Below are 13,985 nucleotides of genomic sequence, written 5' to 3' on the forward strand. Positions count from 1 at the left end.
CCTGGACTTCGTGCGTTGGTTGTCATGCTCGAATTACCCCGATTGGGACACACGTGATCCGTCTGTCCGAGTTTTCCCCTGTCTTATTTTGCATCCTCGATAGAGTATGTAGTCCTCTCTTCCGAGGTGAATATAAGTGATGCCAATATATGACCTTTGATATGGAGATATCAAACATTGTAAGGTGGGAATGAAGTAGACAGCAGCGGACTTAATCCCTTGTTCCGATGTCAGATTATATGAGCCATGACTACGCCTTTTTGACAAATTTCCAACACAAGGTGCTGAATACCGTATTTCATGATTCCTCATAGTCAGCATCATCATTCGCTGGGCTATCCACCAACCACTGTCTCTGTAGGCCTCTCTCTATTAAGCTCCAGAAATCTACCAAGTAGTCATCCCATGGGGACAGCCACACAGACCAATCGTCAACACATGGACCATAAGAGAAGTAATCAGTCGATGGCAGCAATTGCCTTCGTCTCCAGGCCCAAACCTCCTCTGGAACAGTTCCCCTTTCCAGATGCTGTACTCGACTTCGTCGAAACTTTGTAGGTGAATGCCAGCAGTTGAGATCCTTCACCATTTCCGAACTGATGCAGTCGGGGTCAAGATCTGATATTTCAACACATCAAGCCAGTCGAAATAGCCTCCCAAAGGGCAAGAACGAACCAGGGTCTATGAGTCAACCATGTGGCTCAAGTCAACACCAGTGTCTACCATGTAAGCGGGCTTGCAGTCACATTGGAACTCAGGTTTCACTATTTCAGTTGTCCTTGAATTAAGTTGCAATATTTCAGGCCCATCAAATCAAGGGCGATTCCTAAATGTCTAGCAAAGGCCTAACCGCCTGTCTCGCAATCTCCGTTTGTTTGTTACGCGCAGCCTAAGCCGAGTAGACTGTGTGCCCCTGTTCCAACCCACCATTTATTTCTTTTGGCCATGGTTTCGTCCCAGGTCCTGCACCCCGAATCAATCGCTTACGACGTTCTGGGCTGTCACAATATGGCGGGTTGCAAGCATTTTCACCGTCGGCGTTTAGCCGAAACCTGTGCCGAAATTCTTTGAGTGCCTTGCGTAAATGTTGCCTTTGGCTGACAGCACGGGTAGTTAGTCCAGTACACAAATGATCCAATTTAGTAAAGCGACTGAACTAACGAAGCTTGACAGAGTGCCAAATTGCCGAGGGTCCAATCAGCTGTAGAGCCCCTGGAAGCGAGGGTCCAAGTTATCACAACTCCCACTAATTTCGTTCCAATTCATAGGTGTATCCGAGCGTAGTGGCCAAGCTTGGCATAATAAATAGCCTCTAGTCCTTCTTGAATGACAATTGAACAGAAATCTCATTTCATTCCACTGTCCATCCCGCAGCAACCAACAATATCATCGAAGTCATATTTTCAAGATGTTGACTCGCATTTTTCTTGCCTTGGGCGGAGTCTCCGCAGTTTGTGCTCAAGCCACTGTTGGCTCTCCTTTCTTAGCCCAGTGGCTTATCCTGAGCGACTACTCCGTTTCTACTGTTGGAGGCGTATGTCGCAAAATCTTCCTATTCTCGGGCGTTGAGAACTAATAAATCAACACCACAGGATGACACCCATACCACATACAATGTGAAGTGTGATAGCAAGGCTACGCTTTGCTCGCTTCCCGCTACCGGTGTGGCCGTTGTCACTGCCCCTTCATCTGTTGGGCTATCATATACTGAACCTTCGGAGACATTGTGAGCCAAGATATTCAAGCCAGAATCAAGTACCAAGCTCAAAACGTCACTAATGCCTCAAAAGTACCTCCTCAGTCGGATGCACTTATATCGACGCTGGAGCTTCGGCAGTTTGTGTTACTCTACAAGCTGCTCCTGGCGTGGTTGTGCAGAGTGGCTCTTTCGTCACAAGCTTGAGTACTGTTACGTCGACGGTCACCCTGCCCGCCGCTTCTGTTAAACTGGGCTTCAATACGGCTGCTACCGCCGCTGCGGCTGGTACAACAACTTCCGTTGCCAGCAAGACCGCGCTGGTTTCATCCGCAGCAGAAACGGTTTCTAACAGCGAGACCGCCACAGAGACTGGCGCTGCGACGAGCGCAACGAAGACTGGAGGTGCAAGTGAAGCATTTGGGGGTGTTAAGTCTGGCCTGGGTGTGGGCGCAGCAATGGCTGTCTTCGCATTGCTATGATAGGAAGACGATGTATGGAACTTTTGAATAAGCTGATATGGTCCATGTGCGCTAAATTTGGCCGAATTCCTCCCCAAGTAGACATTTCGGTAATTTTTCAAATAATGAACATAGTGGGCCCTCAAGTTTGAGGGTCGAGGATCCGACTAACTGGCGTCGAGGGCGAGGCCGCCCTGACATCCTGTCACTAGTGTCACTATTTAGAGTCTTCGCTTGTGTATCAACCCAAGTGCTAAGCTCTATCATACTATATTGGGATCAACTTCGGGATGTCTACTTTATCTCTCAGCCATAAACGACGCTAAGTCTTGTCGTTAACAATAGACAAAGGACGGATCAGTCGTTGTCTGAATCATGCGGGAATGCCAATTCACACACCTCGTATCCCACAAAGCAATGGCCTGCGTCGTCCACATGACAGCTTCTCGAGAAACGCTTAGCAAGGTCTGAGGAAGCTTGTGTCATCTCTCCCACCAATCACTGTGTCTTGTTGGGGGAGACCTTTCAGCGATAGTCGAGGAGGCTTATAACTTATATTGTAAGGGGGAAAATTACCAAGAGAATAATGAAACCATTTCATCGCCCAATAGATGAGCAAGCCACAAATTCGGCTAGTTACTAGTCAATGACACCCAAACCCCCAAAAGCAAGAGGTTGCCCCAAATTCAGTTGCTCTTCTTCTTCGCCGTCATTAGCAGGCCTTGAATAAGGCGCGACAAACCATAAAAAATGTTAGCGACTCGAAGCTCCTTTTGTATCTTAGCACTGGCCGCTCAGCTCGGCCAGGCTACCTTTTCCCTCGAATACCCTACGCGGACTGGTTTCAACATAAACCTACTAGACAGCCCCCCATGCGGCATGTTCAACCCCAACTTCAAAACCGACAATATTACCAACTTCCATGTCAACGGAGATACAATATACGTGGCATCCTTCATCGAAACCAAAGGGACGTGGCTCTTTCGCGCAACTTTGGACGTCACCGCGGCTAGGAACTGGACTAGCTTACGCCCGGTCATTTACCCAAACGTTATGGGACCATTCTGCGAGCCTGGAGTGACTGTCCCATCATCGTGGGCTGGCAGTAAGGGAGTCGTTGGTGTTGTGCAGCACACCGGTGACACTTTGAACTATCAGGTACTATCCTTCCGCTGTTCATTGTACAACCCGATTTAAAAGAACCCAACTAACAAAGACAGTGTGCTGCCGTTCAGTTTGTTGCCGGAATGGCGACGACAATCCCAGAGTACTGTGTCAACACGACGGGTCTCACGGCAACTTATACATCTGATGTTGCCCTTTCTTCCATTCCTGCTACCTACAACCCCACAGAAACGGCCACAGCGTATTCCTCATTCACGACCTCTTCTGGCGATAATTCACAGGGCTCTGAATCTTTGAGCAATAAGAATGGCGCTGCCTTGATTCTGTGCCGACAAAGTGCCGTCGCTTATAGCTTGATCACTCTGCCCTTTATTGTTATGTTTTCATGACGGATACTCATGTAAGAAACGGGAATATAGTGGTGTTATGCTTCGAGAACCATCTGACTCGAATTTGACAGCGTATTCTTTCTAATATAGTCCATATCGCCATGTCAGATCCAGCACCTTTGCTTCGAAATGGGAGCTCGGCAGTCACGCATCTGGATTCGCCCGTTCCAAATCAGGGGGTGGAATTCGGAGGTGGGAAAGTAAGACAGTAATTGCAGAGAACGTGAAGTGCAACCTGATTTTCAATATAAATGTACATGAAAACATGTGGTTTGGCTTAACCATTGCTCGGAATCCATGATCGTAAACTACCAGGTTGGGACCGGTAGAAGCGCTCTACTTGAGTAAATAGGCAGCGTATAACTTTCGCAGGCTATACGAGAAACTCAGGTCTCGCATAAGCTCGTTCAATAGCTCCTGTAATCTTGCGACGGCTTCTCTGCCGCGTTGAAGACCTTGCACAGCGTGTTTGCCGCTCTTCAGGCGAATTAGCAATCTTTGATCGTGATTATAGATTCGGTGACTTGGGCGACAACGGTTGCGAAAGTGATAGCGCCCGAACCACACGCCGATGACTTCCGCCATCCCAACAATGAAAAAGACTACTGAGATTTGAAGACCGCGTCTTTGAACAAATTTGAAGTTGGTCGAAGTTTCGTGCCGAGGGTGTGTTGCTGCGCCTCAAGCTCACCCCTCCTCCTGCGGAGCTAGCTTGCAGGAAAATGCCAACCAATCACTTTTATACATCGAGCCACTCATTCTATCTAGACCTAGGGACAAATACCAGTTCTAGGATATTTATACTGTTGAAGTAGGCGCGGTATGCGGATGATAGTACTACAAATATACTAGCCCATTAACACTAGTGTATTGTCTGCATAGCCATACAGATTTCCGACCCCTGCAACTCAAGCCTTCAGCTATCACTCCAACTTCCCAGAAACCGAAGGATCTCCCAGATCTCCAAGTTGCTGCCTAAATCTACCTAATGGTCCCACAGGCCCCGCAATGAAGCAGCAGCGAAGTTATAAAACATGCACTCCTTGTCTCACTGTCACATGGTGAGGCCTGAGCATGGGTCTCTCCCGATCTCCAATGAATCAAAAAGTGTTCCACGCCCCTGAAGAAAATCATATACCTCTATCGCGATGGACGTCAAGCTATTACCGGACTTTCAAATGCTGCCCTATCCAGCTCTCGACTCCAAAGACCAACCAGACGATCTAATTACCCTCAAAACATCCTCCTCCTGGACCTACTGCGGGCCCCTCCTATCCCTGAATGCAGACACCCTCCCATGCTCTTTCAACACCTGGGCCCAAGCAACAATAAACGGTTCAATCATACCATCCCTCTTCTCATTCCTAAGCTACACCCACGAATTCCTATCAAAAAATAGCCAGTCCCATTACTGGCTCACGATCCGAGCAAGTAAACCCACCAATGAATTTGATATTCCGCGCTGGCATACGGATGATCTATTTTTTTCCTCGCCATCACAACAAACAGCTACAAGCACAACACCTACTACCAATAACGCCTCAAAACGAGCACGCTTCACCCAGCTATCTAATATCCTTAAACTACAGACAACCCCTCAAAGCAAACCAACACCAAAGCCCCCAAACTGGAAACTAACAACAACCCTCCTAGGCCCAGGCACCCTCTTCATCCCAACAACCTCAAGCAGTCTCGCGCGCAAAGCCCAAAAAAGCGCAAAGCAAACAGCCCGTTCCAAGAACCCAGATCACATTTGTCTCTCCATCCGCTGTACAGGCTGCGCAATGGCCGCGGAATCCGTCCGAGAAACACTAGCCGCACAGCTGGGCCATGGCTATCCCGACGACAATGACCATCGAGCTAGTGATGGCGGTAGCGTGGTCCAAGCATTACCCGGGCAGTGTGTGTTTTTCCGAGTTGGCGAGGAAGAAGGCGCAGTTCATTCCGAGCCTGTCTCCCATTCAGATCGGGTTTTTGTTAACGTCGTTCCTGGTTCGAGGAAAGATCTTGAGGCTCTTATGGGGAGGTGGGGGATGGAATTTCCTCGGGCTTGGTTTTTTGGGTTGGATTTTGGGGATTTGGGGGTTTAGATTTGGATCGGAGGGTTTGGTGTTTGGCCAGGCTGAGGTGGGATGTATGCAATAGGGGTTATGGATGTGTTGATATTGGACTAGGGATGGGTCGATTTTGTTTAGGAAATCCTCGTCATGAGTGTGGGCTATTGCATATAATCACAGAGTCCTCACCCTGGCACTTAGACTCACATTGCAATTTCCAAAACTAAGACTCAAATATATAGACTACTGTCGGAGAGAGAATTCAATCAAAACGAAAAAAAAACCCGGGAAATCAATTTATATACTCTTTATCAGATCGTAATCATCGTTGCATTTTACAAGCCCAAGCTTAAACGTCAAGGGTACGGCCAGTACGAGAAGATTCGCGAGCCAACTCAATCAAACGAATGACGTCGCGAGCCTCAGCACCGCTGGCAGGAAGGGCACCATCACCACTGAGAGCGCGGACAAGCTTGCGGTAGTACTCGGTGTAGGTAGGGGGCTCGACAGTAGGCACAACCTCCTTGACGGGCTTGTCACCCTGCATGGTGGTCAAAGTACCATAGCGCTCGCTGGGCTCACGGCCGTAGCCGTTGTCGGCGGGCATGATGCCGGCCTTGAGCTGGTCTTCTTGGATATCGAGGTAGAACTAGAGAGGAGGTTAGTAAATGTTTGGAGTATGCGAATTGCGCATTGCGCGCAATTATGTCTGGGCTGTCTTACCTTCTTGAAGCTGCCATTGTCACCGCGCACCCAGAAGCGCAGCTGCTCATCCTCGGGACTGACGACGGTGGCCTTGGCGGTCACCATGGTGCCATTGGCGTAGTGGAGCAGGACCGTGAAGGCATCCTCGAAGCCGGAGGCGTTGACTTCACGTGCGGAGCCAATGAAACCGGTCACACGCTGGGGCAGACCGAAGAGGACGTAGGCCTGGTCCAGCAGGTGGGCGCCGAGATCATAGATGGCGGAGCCACCGGGGATGACCTTGTTCTTCCACTTGTGGCTGTCGGCAGCGGGCTCCTGGGGACGGTGGCGATCAAAGTGGGTTTCGAACTCGGAGATACGGCCGAGGGAACCGTTCTTGATCAGCTTGGAGAGGGTAACGAAGTCGGCATCGAAGCGGCGGTCTGTAGATGTACTATTAATCTATGCGCTCACGCAATTGGTGCAATGGAGTGGGTGGACGTACTCTGGAATACAGCGAGCTGCTTGTTGTTCTTCTTTGCGATGGCGACGAGCTCATCGGCTTCCTGGGTGGTGGGGGTGAAGGGCTTCTCGCAGACGACTATGACGCGCATGGATTAGCTGGGTGTATGCTTATCCGGGACTTGCGGATACGTACCGTGCTTGCCAGCCTCCAGCGCCAGCTTGGAGAGAGCAAAGTGGGAGTCGGGGGCGGTGGTAATGATCACAATGTCAATCGCGGGGTCCTGGACCATCTCCTCGGTGGCGCGGAAGGACTTCACACCGGGGTGGTCCTTCTCGGCATCATCGCCCGCCTTCGGGGTACGCTGAACGACGGCATAGAGCTTCAGCTCGGGAACCTCGTTGACGAAGGGAATGTGGAAGATCTTTGCACTGAAGCCGTAGCCGACAATGCCAACGTTGTAAGTCTTGGAAGCCATGGTGAATGTGTGGATTAAGGGAAAAAAAAAAGACAGAAGAGAGTCAACTTATATAACCCCGGAAACCACTACGCGGGGGGACTTGGGAAGGTCCTGGCGACGGCAATGTTTGGGTCTGGTGGGGTCAAAGGCCGACTCGGGTTGCCGCTTTCTTTTCTTCTTCTCTTCTTCTTTACTCTACTACGGTATATTGTATATTCTCGGAAATGACACCTCGGAGTACTGTGTCCCTGATTCATAATCAATTGTACTCCGTATTCTGACTCTGAATATCTCCTCCATATTTCACATCTCTTTCCCCCACTTGCGTCATGCCATTCATTCCTCCACTCCAACACATCTCGTGACCTCAATGGCGTCCTGTGAATGGTTAGCCTCGGAAAAGACATGAGAAGAATCTTCACTCACCCCCAAACCCTCAGGCTGACAGAACTCGCTCTGGTACACCAAGTTCGGGTTCCCGACAAAGTCGAAAGTGGGCACATCGTCTCTGCCCACAAATGACTGCACCGTGCGCTCGGCCATACCGGTGGTGTCATATCCCTTGGAAGGTCCAGCCTTGGCCTTCTCTCGCTTCTGTGCCACTGTACTGCGGACGAATTCCAGATATGGCGGGTTCCCTGGGTAAATGACATTGTCTGCGGCCAGCACTGAGCCGGGGACGATTGCCCCGAAATGCTCGCACAGTTTGACGTCAGTAGTGTATGCCGGCTTGTAGTGGTCGATGAAGAGAAGCTCGATTTTCTTCACATCGCCCGAGGTGATCAACTTATGCAGGGATACATCGCTGCGGCCGACGATTATGCGCACAAAGTCGCGCAGTCCTGCTAGCTCGACGAGCATGTTGGCAATGGCTGCGAACTCCGGGTTCAGTTCTAGACTTAGGTAGCGTTCGCCGCCGTTGCGACGGACTGCGTCGCCGAACAGGATTGCTGAGTAGCCTACGTAGCAGCCGAGTTCGATCATGGTCTTGGGCTTGAGCTCGTCTATGAGCCTGGTGACGATTTCGCCCTTCTCAGGCCCGACATTCATGAAGTGGTATTCCTTTTCGAACTCGTGGATTAGATCGATGACTTTTTGCGGATGGCCACGGATCTCGTCCAGGTTTGGCTGGCCATAGATGTAGTGCAGGAGCTTCAGCTCTCTGCCTGGTTCCCGCTACAGTATGGTTAGCTGAGATATCGATGAGAGGTCAGACAAGACTTACAGAGAGCTGCCCGGGCTTGGAATGCGGCTGCTGGTTTGTCGCCATTCTGAGAGTGTAGAAAGATGTATGAGTTTGAAAACAAATTGATCGGATATGCAGTTCAAACCACGAAGAACGGTGAAGTCATCGTATTTGAGGCGCCCTGAACTTATAGTCCGGAACCTCGGGGATAAGTACCTCGGAGAGAGCAAGTCCGAGCCCTCTCGTTGCAGGCAGTCGCATTAAATGAGTCAAATGGCGTATCTATGCCATCCAGATCTTCGAGGATATGGTACTCATCATTTAGGAAGTCTTGTCCGAGATTGATAAAGAACGGAAACCTGATCCCACAGCTCGGGCATAACAGCCTTAAAATACATCCGACTACAGAGTAAGCTAAGACCTCTCAGATCTTGAAAGTGCCGAAGAGAGAGGTGTGAGGTGTTGGCAGCTGTCTCGTCACACCGTAGATCTGCTCAGCCAAGCCCCCCCTCACCAGCCTCCTCGCATTTCCAACTCACTTTCAGCATTCCACAATGTCCTAACTTCTCTCAAACCTTTCGAGGTTCTTTGAGCCCTCCTCTAGCCCTGCCAACCCAGGGCCAAATGAACCGCGATATCCCCCTGCCAGCGGTGAAAGAAAGGCTCAAAATGACCATCAAATCCGCCAAAGCCTCGGTTTCATCAGGAATAGCAATCCGCGTTTTCTGGCACCTCTTCCGCATCTGCCTCTCATTTTCTCTATTATTCCTCGACAATACCATCCTCGCCGTCGCGAGTTGTCTAGCATATCTTCGATCAGTAGCCAGCCGTCGCAGAACACGCCGAAACGTCCGCTTCTATCCCAAAACAGTACTGATCACAGGCGTGGGAGCCCCTCATGCTCTGGCACTTGCACGAGCATGGACCGCAGAGGGCCATTGCGTGGTCGGAGCCGATGTCACCGATCTAGATCTCCCCATCCGATCTGGTGCCAGCATGTCAAAAGCCCTTCAAGCATTCTACCGCATTCCAAAAGACCACTACATTTCCAGACTACTCGATGTCATCCACCGCGAAAAAGTGGACATTTGGATCCCGTGTTCGCCTAAAGCTACTCCCAGTGAAGACGCGACAGCGCGACAGGTGGTCGAGAGCCGGACCAGCTGCAAATGCATTACCTTTGATACAGAGCTGGCGACGTGCTTCAGTCACACGGATACTTTTCGACAGTATGTGATTGAGCGGGGTCTGCCTGTGTTGGAGTATCACAAGGTTCTTTCGCGCGACTCTGTGCATAAGATCTTGCATCGGTCGCCGTCGAAATCTTACCAGATGTTGCGCGCTAGTCCGTCGGCGAATGATAAGGCTATGCGTTTGCCGAAACGGACGACTAGTAAGACTTATACTAGTATCAGTGAAATTCAGATTTCCAAGGATCGGCCTTGGATTTTGCAGCAACATTCGCGGCTGGGCGAGCTGTTTGCTGATATCCTCGTGGTCCGTGGTCACGTTCAAGCGATCAATGTTCGCTTGTCGAGTGCGCATTCCGTACCATGGGGCACTTCCCGCTTGGATGAGGCGTTGGCTGCTGCAATTCATCAGCTCATGCAGACTTTCGCTGCTAAAATCGGTCCACGCTTGACCGGACATCTCTCTGTTCGGCTCATGGTGGATGAGGAGTTCGATGTGCATTCTGTTCGACATGCCGTGTACATTGCCGGCTGTGTACCCGGCGCGCAAGCCGTCGAGCCTCTTTTGCAGGATATTATATCCCCAACTGCAGGCTATCTCTCTGTCTTTCCTTCCGATCCGGTTGATGTTTCCTCGAAGACGACCCCGACACTCTCATCCTCGCGTGCGACATCTCTTTCCAGATTCTCCGCGGCGGGCCGACTTACGGCTTTACTCTTCCAATCCTCCTGGCTCCGATATGTAATTCTAGTGCTCGGATTGTCCAAGGCAGAATTTGTGCGGCTATTGTTCTGGAAAGATCCACTCTTCTCCTTCCAAGATCCGCTTCCTTGGTGGTGGCAGGCTCATGTCTACCAACCTCTGCGGGAGATCTGGATATTGGTGAAGCAGACTCGGGAGGCCGGTTTGTAAAATTGATGATACCGATGAGGTTTATGAGAGCATGATAGTGTGTGTATATGAGCAATGTGACTATGAACGAATATTATGAACCGTTGAAGTACAAAGTTCTTCCATTTTCGAATCGATTTGGACCCCATCTGGGCCCAATTGAGGCTTTGCAGATGTAAATGCATGATGCTATAACCGGCGTCACGATTATCCCAGGTCTATACCACAAAGGCTGGAAATGCCAAGCCTTCCGAAAATAGATCCACGGGCTGTCGCCTGGGCGATGATCGTCGGGATGGCATACGTAGACGGTGGAAACAGCTTGACCAAGCTTAACCTCTCAATTTACTTGAGATTGCAGACGCAACCCTCACCATCTCCCTGGAAATAACACACTCGCATTGACATTGACATTGCCATATCGCAATACGAACCAAAACAAACCAGAACATTTCCCGAGCCTCAAAACACAGCCTCCGCGCCCGACCCTCCGCTGTCACTTTTTTACCTTTGCCTCGCCTTACCTCACCTTACAGCAATCTGAACCCGTATCTCACACATCCCCTGTCAATGCAATAACGATATACTCCATCCATCCCTTGAACAAAAATCACATGTACATGCTTGAAACACCGAATCCTTGCACAACATGAAGTTCCAAATGCCGCGCCCATCAGGCGGAAGCCTAGGACGCACGAAGAACTACCTGCATTTTGCTCAGGCGTTTATTATCTTCATCGCTTGGGCGCTTACTATCGCCATCTGGACGAAGGGTGATGGTATCGACGGGCGCACGGGATGGTATTGGGGTCTGGTGAGTTGCGCAAACCCAGAGTCCTAGTCCGACTTGAGTCTTGCTGTCGCAGAACAGAACACGCTCGGGCTCAGGCTCAGGCCGTATTGAGGAATGAAGATGAGATTGCTGACAGCCCCTCTTCGCATCTAGTGCTGGCTCAGCATCCCCGGCCTCGTCTACCTAGTCGCAGTACCGATGTGGCCGCGCGCCCGCCGTTTCGGAAACGTTTACGCCTTTGCCTGTGTCGATGTTCTCTATACCATTCTCTGGGCTAGTGCTTGGATTTGTCTTGCTTCTTATGTTGCCGTTGGCAAGTCGAAGGGGTCTTCTTCTTCCGACAGTGACAAGGATTCAAAGTCGAGCACCAAGAGGGCTACTGATGATAGCAGTTCTTCCAAGTCTGGCTGTGACAACTGGGCTTATGGTTCTGCTGCGAAGTGTAAGCTTAGTGAGGCGACGACTATCATTGGTGTTGTGATCTTGTACGTGTATCTGCATCTTTGTTCTGGCCTGGGGAGTAGCCGCGAACAAATACGCTAACATGTTTTCTTCCGAACAGTATCCTATTCGCCATTACCGCATGGATGTCCTTCCGCAACGTTATGCACTTCCGCCGCACAGGAACCCTCCCCGACGCAGTCTCAGACCCCACCTTCGCTGCCCAGACCAAAGCCGCCTTCTCCTCAAACCCAGCCCACGACTTTGAAGAAGACGAGGACGACTTCCGCTCAGGCCGTGGCGGTGGCATGCCCGCTTCCTCCCGCGGCGATCAGGACGAGGACTACGCCCTCCTCCAGCAGAGCGAGGTGGACGATCTGGGCAATGCACACGGCCGGTCCGCGATGCATGGCTCTTACGATCCCACTGCTCCTGCTCCTGGTGGCGTTCTCCATGATTATAACGCTAGTACTGGCTACGGTGGTGCTCATGGACAGCACTATACCGCACCCGGTGATCAGTTTGCGCCCACTGAGTTTGGGGCCTCGACTGAGTATGGTGGATCCTCTGTTGGGTATGGAGGGTCTTCCGTTAGTGGATATGGGCGCTGAAAAAGTATTGATGTTGATGGAGGGTTGTAGGATGTGGATAGGCTTTGGAACCCAGTGAAATACCCGGAGGATTTGATAAGTCTTGCTTGTTACTTGTGCTATTTGCGTCTTGTCTTGGTAATGACATATGACCCATGGAAGCGGTGTTTGGCGCTTCACTGTCTTTTTTAATAGGTTCAAGCCCTTGTGTTTTCTATCTCATGTTTCTCTTGTGCTTTCACGCCTCGAGATTACGATTATATGTCCTGCCTGGGGGTGATTGGAACTTTGAAAATATAGATGTATTGCATAGCATGTGTTTTTGTCGTAGAACGTAGAATACGTAGATCCGCGGGTGTGTATGACAACTCATTGAGACGCCACCAGCTTCAACTCCCTCATCCTAAACGGCTTTGTTGTTAGTGTTTTTGCCTCATCGAAGTTAGCGTAAGGCGCCACAAAGACAGCATCAACATCCTCAAGCACATGGCCCTGCAAGTGAAGTAGTAGATTAGTCTTCCATTCATCGATGCCGAACAACTTCAGCTCTATAATTCATCTTCCTCGTCTACACATTTTCACTAATACAAAGCCAGGGCCGTTGTGCGAAGGATTTCGTGGACATCTTTGTCCGGCTTGATTATATGTCAATGCTCATTGTTGTAACAAAAGCTGGCTCGACATATTTTCAATGCTCTTTGACATATTCCGATGACCATAATGCGAGTGTACAATGCATGAAAAGGAAAGGAATATTACCAAGTGACCTTTTTGACTCTACCTTTGTCTCAGGAACCAAGGGATTTGCAAAAGAAAAGCACCTCCAAGTACCTGTGTCATCGAGGGATTATAAAATGCAGATCATAAAGCGCAATCTTCTCATCTTTCAAGTCTCCATCCCAACCGGATACACTGACTCAAAGCACAACAAGGTTGAAGAACTTCCACCGATCTTTTACTTACCACTGCCATTTATCCTCAACCTCAAGGCAAGCCCTCACACAACTTTGAATCACTCCCCTTCTCCTAACAATTCCCCTTAAATCCCAAACCCAATGGATCAACCTACAAACTACGATATCCCACCCAACTTCAACGAAACATACAATAATCTTTGCCAGACGTTGGCAGAGAGGCTAGATCAGCAGGTTACTGCTCTTACGAGCCCACAGCCCGATCGGCTCCAGGTTGTTTTGGAGCTAAGGGACCTTGCTACTCTCGCTGGGCAAATTGGATATCTTGGACGGGTTGGAGGCTTGGATATTCCTGATCGTCGTCGAGTTCTACGGAAATACGGATACAAGACCCTGGGAGACATTTGCACTGCGATCAGCAGCAGCCTGGCCCAACTAGCGGTTATGCTTGCCGTTGACGATAGAAACGATGTTGTTGTGGGGAATGAGTTGGAGGAACTTGTAAACAGCTTGCCTTTCGAAAAGGTACCGGTATGAATCTTCGGGTAAGAATTGCGCTAAGCTCATCACTCCGTTGAGATGACAATGAACCGCGTGGGTGAGTATATGAAACATGACGCACTGCGAGTGGGTCAGAGAATGCT

At 50.1% G+C, this 13,985-nt stretch overlaps 8 protein-coding genes across 8 annotated transcripts; 6 read left to right on the forward strand and 2 right to left on the reverse strand.

Annotated features, from left to right (window-relative positions):
* Window positions 1-1,408: 1,408 nt before the first annotated feature.
* Window positions 1,409-2,178, forward strand: N7508_002176 (uncharacterized protein; the record flags this gene model as incomplete). The annotated part of the gene is made up of 3 exons (XM_058460242.1): window positions 1,409-1,534; window positions 1,593-1,726; window positions 1,791-2,178. The coding sequence occupies 3 exons, from the start codon at window positions 1,409-1,411 to the stop codon at window positions 2,176-2,178; spliced, it is 648 nt and encodes a 215-aa protein (XP_058323774.1).
* Window positions 2,179-2,907: 729 nt separating this feature from the next.
* N7508_002177 (copper acquisition factor BIM1-like domain-containing protein) lies at window positions 2,908-3,671 on the forward strand (the record flags this gene model as incomplete). Its single annotated transcript, XM_058460243.1, has 2 exons — window positions 2,908-3,315; window positions 3,378-3,671. 2 exons carry the CDS (start codon window positions 2,908-2,910, stop codon window positions 3,669-3,671), a joined length of 702 nt encoding a protein of 233 aa, XP_058323775.1.
* A 1,148-nt stretch (window positions 3,672-4,819) lies between these two features.
* On the forward strand, window positions 4,820-5,761 carry N7508_002178 (uncharacterized protein; the record flags this gene model as incomplete). The annotated part of the gene is made up of 1 exon (XM_058460244.1): window positions 4,820-5,761. One exon carries the CDS (start codon window positions 4,820-4,822, stop codon window positions 5,759-5,761), a length of 942 nt encoding a protein of 313 aa, XP_058323776.1.
* Window positions 5,762-6,077: 316 nt separating this feature from the next.
* On the reverse strand, window positions 6,078-7,353 carry N7508_002179 (putative NAD binding Rossmann fold oxidoreductase; the record flags this gene model as incomplete). Its single annotated transcript, XM_058460245.1, has 4 exons — window positions 6,078-6,377; window positions 6,452-6,855; window positions 6,918-7,013; window positions 7,071-7,353. The coding sequence occupies 4 exons, from the start codon at window positions 7,351-7,353 to the stop codon at window positions 6,078-6,080; spliced, it is 1,083 nt and encodes a 360-aa protein (XP_058323777.1).
* A 318-nt stretch (window positions 7,354-7,671) lies between these two features.
* N7508_002180 (O-methyltransferase) lies at window positions 7,672-8,605 on the reverse strand (the record flags this gene model as incomplete). The annotated part of the gene is made up of 3 exons (XM_058460246.1): window positions 7,672-7,713; window positions 7,762-8,511; window positions 8,561-8,605. The coding sequence occupies 3 exons, from the start codon at window positions 8,603-8,605 to the stop codon at window positions 7,672-7,674; spliced, it is 837 nt and encodes a 278-aa protein (XP_058323778.1).
* Window positions 8,606-9,145: 540 nt separating this feature from the next.
* Window positions 9,146-10,624, forward strand: N7508_002181 (uncharacterized protein; the record flags this gene model as incomplete). The annotated part of the gene is made up of 1 exon (XM_058460247.1): window positions 9,146-10,624. The coding sequence occupies one exon, from the start codon at window positions 9,146-9,148 to the stop codon at window positions 10,622-10,624; it is 1,479 nt and encodes a 492-aa protein (XP_058323779.1).
* Window positions 10,625-11,252: 628 nt separating this feature from the next.
* N7508_002182 (uncharacterized protein) lies at window positions 11,253-12,448 on the forward strand (the record flags this gene model as incomplete). Its single annotated transcript, XM_058460248.1, has 3 exons — window positions 11,253-11,417; window positions 11,550-11,881; window positions 11,959-12,448. The coding sequence occupies 3 exons, from the start codon at window positions 11,253-11,255 to the stop codon at window positions 12,446-12,448; spliced, it is 987 nt and encodes a 328-aa protein (XP_058323780.1).
* A 1,034-nt stretch (window positions 12,449-13,482) lies between these two features.
* On the forward strand, window positions 13,483-13,878 carry N7508_002183 (uncharacterized protein; the record flags this gene model as incomplete). Its single annotated transcript, XM_058460249.1, has 1 exon — window positions 13,483-13,878. The coding sequence occupies one exon, from the start codon at window positions 13,483-13,485 to the stop codon at window positions 13,876-13,878; it is 396 nt and encodes a 131-aa protein (XP_058323781.1).
* Window positions 13,879-13,985: the final 107 nt, after the last annotated feature.

This window comes from Penicillium antarcticum (genome assembly GCF_028974205.1).
Source record: "Penicillium antarcticum strain IBT 31339 chromosome Unknown utg000002l_segment0_segment0, whole genome shotgun sequence".
Lineage (NCBI taxonomy): Eukaryota > Fungi > Ascomycota > Eurotiomycetes > Eurotiales > Aspergillaceae > Penicillium > Penicillium antarcticum.